The 6,760-nt window shown below is 38.4% G+C and overlaps 1 protein-coding gene across 3 annotated transcripts in view; it reads left to right on the top strand.

Annotated features, from left to right (window-relative positions):
- Positions 1-6,760, top strand: part of LOC116670992 (SH3 and multiple ankyrin repeat domains protein 1) — a 41,049-nt gene that overhangs the window by 15,252 nt on the left and 19,037 nt on the right. For all 3 annotated transcript variants that reach the window (XM_032501804.1, XM_032501806.1, XM_032501805.1), the window contains 6 exons: positions 712-915; positions 4,309-4,380; positions 4,469-4,577; positions 4,787-4,938; positions 5,692-5,859; positions 6,151-6,192. In XM_032501804.1, coding sequence (XP_032357695.1) covers positions 712-915; positions 4,309-4,380; positions 4,469-4,577; positions 4,787-4,938; positions 5,692-5,859; positions 6,151-6,192 — 747 coding nt within the window. The remainder of the gene's footprint in view (positions 1-711; positions 916-4,308; positions 4,381-4,468; positions 4,578-4,786; positions 4,939-5,691; positions 5,860-6,150; positions 6,193-6,760) is intronic.

The following is a 6,760-nucleotide window of genomic DNA, read 5'->3' as shown; positions in this document are numbered from 1 at the left end:
ACACACACACACACACACACACACACACACACACACGCACTCACTCACTCACTCACAAAACCATTAAATTAGTTTGTTTTAATAATATTGACTCTCGGAGTAAGAGCTGCTAGAGGCAGAAATTATCATATTAATTATTGAGGAAAAAAAACACAAGTAGACTAAGATCAGAGAAATAGTGATAGGCTAAAAAAAGATTATAGCTTATATTATGAAGCCTAGCACTTAGAAGCAGAGTCACTGACCGGGGGAACACTGGGTCTGCTGTCCCGGTCCCTGGGTCTACTCAGTCTGCGGGGGATAGCAAAGTCCTGCTTTTAAAGCTTGACTGGAGATAAAGTACAGAAGTATTATCAGCTAAATATACATAACGTATGAAAAGTAGAAGTCATCCTTTAACTCATTATGTAGAGTGGCCTCTGCTTTATATTCCTGATGTATGAACATGTAAACTAGTTAGCCATTAGCCGATTAGCTACTTGGTTAGCCTGCTGCTGCTTGATCGTGTATAACTATTACCATGGTTAGAAAAAAATTGTCATCTGTAGTTTGACGTTTTGAGGTGAACCGACCCTTTCATTTTGATACGTGGCATTTTGCCCTTTTAAAAACTGTTATTATTAAACATTATTATGTCAGCCTCCAGAGCAGGTGTGTAGATAAGAGAAACATTAGCTTCCTGCTGCCATGTGCTCTCTGTGTGTCTGTCAGAGGTGTCTCCAGTTTGACCCGGACTGCACAGTGTGGAGCGCTAAGCAGCAAATCATCTGCTCCCTCAGCGAGTCGTTGTGGGACACCTACAACTACGGCCTCTTCCAGCCGGCTGGAGATGGACGGGATGCCAAGTTCCTGGAGGAGGAGCGGGCCCTGCGAGACTACTCACAGACATTTGAAAAAGGAGTGCCTTACCTGGAGGTATGGTCGGACGTGGAAATTTAAAAAAAAGACTTAGTAGCCAGGATTTTAGATTTACTGTAGTCATGAGTCCAAGTATCCTTGTAGCACCAACACCCCTGAGAAAAATCTGACTAGATGCTAAAGTAAGGTGACCAGATTTCTCAGACAAAATCCGGGGACATTTTCAGCTCAGAAGCATATTAACCTCCAAAACAAGTAATGTTTTTATTTTTGTAAAACTTAAAACGGGGACACTAGACCTAGAGCTGTTCTTATTAGGGGCTGAGCCCCCCCCCCCCAGGTCTGATCCTAAAACCCACCCCTGCTGCTACTTCCTTCTCCACTACACCTCAAGATAGAAAGTCCTAATATTTCAAGATTAAAAAATCTATCCTTATACTTCAAGATAAAAAGTCCAAATATTTCAAAATAGAAAGTCCTAATATTTCAAGATAGAAGTCCTAATAGTCCTAATATTTCAAGATAAAAAGTCCTAATATTTCAAGACAAAAGTCTTAATATTTACAATAGAAAGCCTAATAGTCCTAATATTTCAGATAGAGTCAAATATTTCAAGATAAAGTCCTAATATTTCAAGATAGAAAGTCTTAATATTTCAAGATAGAAGTTTCAATATTCATAATGTTGTAATGTTTACTGAACTACTGACAGCTTTTGCTTTACTGCCAAGGCTTGTTTCTGCAACAGCTCATTGAGAATCAGATACACAAAAAACTACTGGACATATTTTCCTTTGACAGTGATGCAGTATTAAACGAGATCGCGTCAATGTAAGTTAATAGGATAATTGTCCATCTGTATTTACGTCATAAAAGTGCTTGTTTTGCTGCTAACAGACTCAGATTAATATTCATATTGCTGACAACATATGGAAGGATTTCTAAGGAGGTCGACCTTTCTGTTAAAGATTAAGATCATTTTTAAACATAAAAGTCCGCGAAATTGCGTTTGCTAAACCCACCAGACTCCATGTAATAATCAGGGATTTTAGCATCGTAAAACACGGCTTCTAAAATCTCTCTGAGCACACGCTGGCTCTGGCTGCCTGGAGCCTGCGTGTATTATTGTGCGACTATCGGCTACTTTTTTCAGTTTTTTCTTTCTTTCATTCCAATTTCGGGTCTTTCAGTCACAGTGAAAACCGGGGACATTTCCGGGGACAGATCCAGCCGGGGACAGGTAGCCAAAATCGGGGACTGTCCCCGGAAACCGGGGACGTCTGGTCACCCTATGCTAAAGATGAAGAGTCTTTTGCCGTTAACTTTTCAGTTACATTGCCTATCAATTTTATTTCCTAAAATGAAAATGTAAATGCTGTTTCAGAGACTTCTCCACAATCTGGTGAGAAAATACTTGATAAATGTCCTTGTTGGCCTAAAGGGTGTCAAATTTAAGTATATTAAGTCTAAATAAACACTTAGAATAATCAGAATCCTCATACAATATCCCCAAAGTGTTGCTACAACACCCCAAAATTCCCACAAAAGATACAGAGGACATGATTACTGCACTGACTGAGTGCACTATTAATTACTGGACACAAAATACAGCATTGTTGTCGGCGCCAAATTGTATACAGGAAAAAAAGTTAGAGCTTTTTTGTGCTTCTTTCCTCTTTTGCCGCTTCTGTAGTTTGATGACATTAACTATTGCACTGCATCATAGTTTGAAAACATTATTGCTCATAATTAAGTAAAAACCATAGGAATGTTCTACAATTGCAAACAAATAACTCAAAAGTTCCCTTTTTTTTATTAGAATCCCCTTGTTCAACAAAGTAAATGAACAAATCTTGACAAAAATAATATCCAACTCATGGATTTAATTTCATTCTGCGTTTTATGTAACCCACAAATTATATTATGTTTCTCCACTTTTTAGGAAGTGGGCTGTGAGATGACATCAATACAAAGTTGTCATGCTGTGATACAATTATCTCACAGTGCCCTCTGGTGGTCCAGCTTCTGTAATTGTTGATAAGCTGGGTGGGGCTGACAGAGCATCCAAATTTAGGGTTTGGCTTCAAACCAGAGTGTTTACATTCCTGATCCGGCCTTGTAACTAAATGCTGCGCTACAGCAGAATGTACCTCGCAGCTCCATGAGTGTATGTATTTATAACATGAGTAATGCCATTTTGAATCACTTCAGTGCTTGAATCAGTATTCACGAGTACAGGATAGTTTCTGTTAGTTTTAACTGTGTACCACTACTTGCTAATACGTACATTGTATTTATTTTAATCTTCAGTATTAGGCCAGATTGCTCCTTTTACCCTGGCCGAGCACATCTCTGATGCGTGAAATATGCAGCGGTATTCTGGCTGTCTGAGGTGCACTAAGTGGGCCAGTTGAGCTGTCAGCTGACAGATAGTTTGCGATCACAGTATGGTACTGAAAGTAAAAAAAAAAAAAGAAAAGCACATCCGGTCAGTTGTTTTTTGTTGACATGGTCTCCCATTCAGAGAAAGCGGAAGGCATATCCACCTAAATACAACGCATTCACCTTTTTGAAGGTTGTTGTTTTTATGATTCTATGGGGTTTTTGAAGGCTGATTCTCTAGAACAACGTTTTTATTTTCCCCACCTCATTTTTATTCATGGCAGAATAGAAACAGCTCTGAAACATTTAGAACAACTCATACGAACTACCTCCATTAAACCATAGAATAGATGGTAAAATAGACGTATTATCAGGGAGTACATTAAATGATTATATTGATTTATATCAGATCCTAGGATGTATCCCTGTAGGGAACCTTTCCATAATGTTGTCAGACACTTAGAATAACAATCTCAGTCAGTGGCTCATGTAGTTTGTTTGCTGTGGTTAAAAGAAAACTGCCCAAGATACCTATATATCAGGTCTGTAAAATAGATTTTATGACCCTTAGTGTAAATAATCAACAGTAAGTTGATTATTAATTATCTCCTTTTGTTGAGAAATTATCTTTTTTTAGTATTGACACTTTCAGGCATTTCCAGTGCAGCTTCACCGTACATTATGTCATTATTTATGCTTTTGCCAAGAAACAAGAAACAAATCTGACTTTGTATTTTAAAGAAATAACTCATGGAGCAGTTCCAACAACTTTGAGTGGGAGAGTGAATTTCTGGGAACAGTGAGAGGAGAGTTTAGCTGCAGTTTGCAAAAGTAGTGGTGTTTTAAAGCTACATTGACTACATTCAATGATTTGGTCAAAAAGCACAGGACATCTATAAATGTGTATTAAAAAATCTATTTTAATTCAATTTCAATTCCCAGCTTTGCTTTTCTGCTTTAAAACAAAACGTTCAAATTGTAAAACTCTTTTTTTGTTATTTATACTTTAAACACTATGACTGATAAACTGATAAATCATATTTTTCACATATGTTTTTCTGGTTCTCAGTTTAGGTACAAAACCAGAGTTTATAAGCAGACAAATCTGGATGAAAAGGCGCTCTCCAAACTCAGCACAAAGGTATTTCTTTTTGTGTGTCTATTGAATATTGCAGGTGCACATCATTTCCACTCAGACATTCTTTTCCTTCCTTTTCTTTCCTTCTCAGGCCAGTCTGAAGAAGTTCCTGGATTACATTCAGACTGGAGCAATAGAGAAAATGGCAAAAGTCCTCGATAAAGGTCTTGATCCAAATTTTCACGACCCTGACAGTGGAGGTGAGTTTGCCGCAACCCTGTGTGCTGACACACACAGTGGAACTCACATTTCTTGACTATATTCATTCTTTGATTTCAAATAAAGGTTTTTTAAGTGGTATTGAGTGATGATATAAAATACCATAAGAGTAGTAAGTAAGAGGTTGGAATTTCAATCACGCTTTTCTACCTGCCATCCTTCCTGACCCCTTCCCTCTTCTGTGTGTCAGAGACCCCGCTCTCTGTGGCCATGCAGTCAGGCCTGCAGGTGGAAGGCATCAGGTTGCTGGTTCAGGGCGGCGCTCATTTGGACTTTAGGAGCAGGGATGGCTTCACGCCGGTGCACAAAGCTGTTAGGGCTCACAATCACGCTGGGCTGCTGGTAAGGACTTTTAATTAAAGTCACATACATATTGCTAGCACACTCAAATAGGACAGGCAAAGTGGACAAAATAAATCAAATGCTTATTATACAAATTTATAGGGTTTAAGTGAAGTCACATAAACATCTTCTGTAAAAAAGTATTTAATGTTGCAGTTAATAGATTGCAAATGCTGCATCAAATGTGGGAGGGCATTAGAGTGTAAGATGATTTGAAGTATTTGACAGTTCCCTAAATACTGTAGGGATAACACTATTTATTATTATTATTAGTAGTAGTAGTAGTATTAGTATAAAGTTGTTTTTTAAACAATGCACTTGCAATGGGAACAGACAAGTTTGCCTTTTTGCAGCTCTGGTAGCTGCCTCATGGGGCTTTCAAACACCATGTTAAAGCCACTTTTATAGCTGACAACTGCTAAATATGACCCACCTTTGGTGTTTCTTTGCCAGGAAATGACTTAATTTGAATATCCCTGCTTTAGCTTCAACATGCAGTATCACACTATCTGGTAGTATATGAGATATCAGATGTTAGATAATCATTCTATATGGTTATTAAATAGAGAATGATGCTAAGGTACTGTATATACTAGGAAATGTAGTGATATAAAATCATATATATGTACAATTGACTTAGACATGAAAATGTTGTGATTGTATTGATCAGCAGCAGCATTACAAATAAAATAAGGGCCCAGCTATAGACCAAATTCTTCTTTCTTTTTCGTTTCTTTTGTCTCTCCTCGCAAGGCTCTCTTGTCCCTCGGAGCATCTCCAAACTACAAAGACCGCTGTGGCCTGACCCCGCTGTATCACACTGTACTGACAGGGGGCGACACCTCCTGCTGTGAGACCCTACTGTATTACAGGGCTAGGCTGGGGACAAGGGACGAGAATGGCTGGGACGAGTCCCATCAGGTACCACAGGACAGTTTAATATTGTAAATCTATCTATCTGTCCATCCAGTGATTACCGTGTGGTTTCATCATTTCCTTCTTTATTTAGATGTATAAGCATCTCTGGTCTTTGTCTCTCTTCCTGTAAACTTAAGCAATGCACCAACATGTCCATGTCTGATCTCTGTGTTTGATGTCACGTACCATTGCCCTCAGTCTCTTTCAGCATTTTGTCACACCCCTCTCCTCTCAACCTTCCTTACTCGTCTCTCCATTCTCTCTCCTTCCTCCCCTCCTTCTCTCTTTCCATAGCACAGGGATGAAGAGGAGTTTGGAATGGAAGAAATACATAAGGTACCCTTCTCCCCACCATCTCATCTTTCCCACCAGACTTTCAGTGGAAAATGCACTGAGAATTGTGATGTGATATAAAATGCAGATAAACTGAATCAAGTGACATTGTTTTCCTAACCTGTTCAAATCTGGGTCATCTCAATCTGAGTCCAGTTCAGAAAGAGCATTGGTACTATCTCTTTCTTACTGTAGATATGGGTGCATTGCTTACATTATCTGTCTCTGTGACATTCTGGTTAATTCGCGTTTGTGCTGCGAGCCGGTTGTCATGGTATTTTATTTTGGTTTTGCCTTGCTCTGTGTTTTCTTTTACTTTGTACGTATCTTGTGATATTTTAGTCCCTGCAGAAAAATATCAGGACACATCTCCGGCTGCAGAAGACTCATTTCTGTTGTTTTAATGATTTTTGATTACTTTCTTTTCACTGTGGTGCAATGTATTTGCCTCTGACCTGTTTTTCTATAAAAGTAATTATGGATCTAAATGAAAATGCAACACATATTATCACCAATCATCTTTCTCTTTGTATCTCTTTTGCAATATATAGTGTATTATATATATATATAT

This window comes from Etheostoma spectabile, chromosome 21 (assembly GCF_008692095.1).
Source record: "Etheostoma spectabile isolate EspeVRDwgs_2016 chromosome 21, UIUC_Espe_1.0, whole genome shotgun sequence".
In the NCBI taxonomy this organism is placed as follows: domain Eukaryota; kingdom Metazoa; phylum Chordata; class Actinopteri; order Perciformes; family Percidae; genus Etheostoma; species Etheostoma spectabile.
This window is presented reverse-complemented; position numbering and strand designations above follow the sequence as displayed.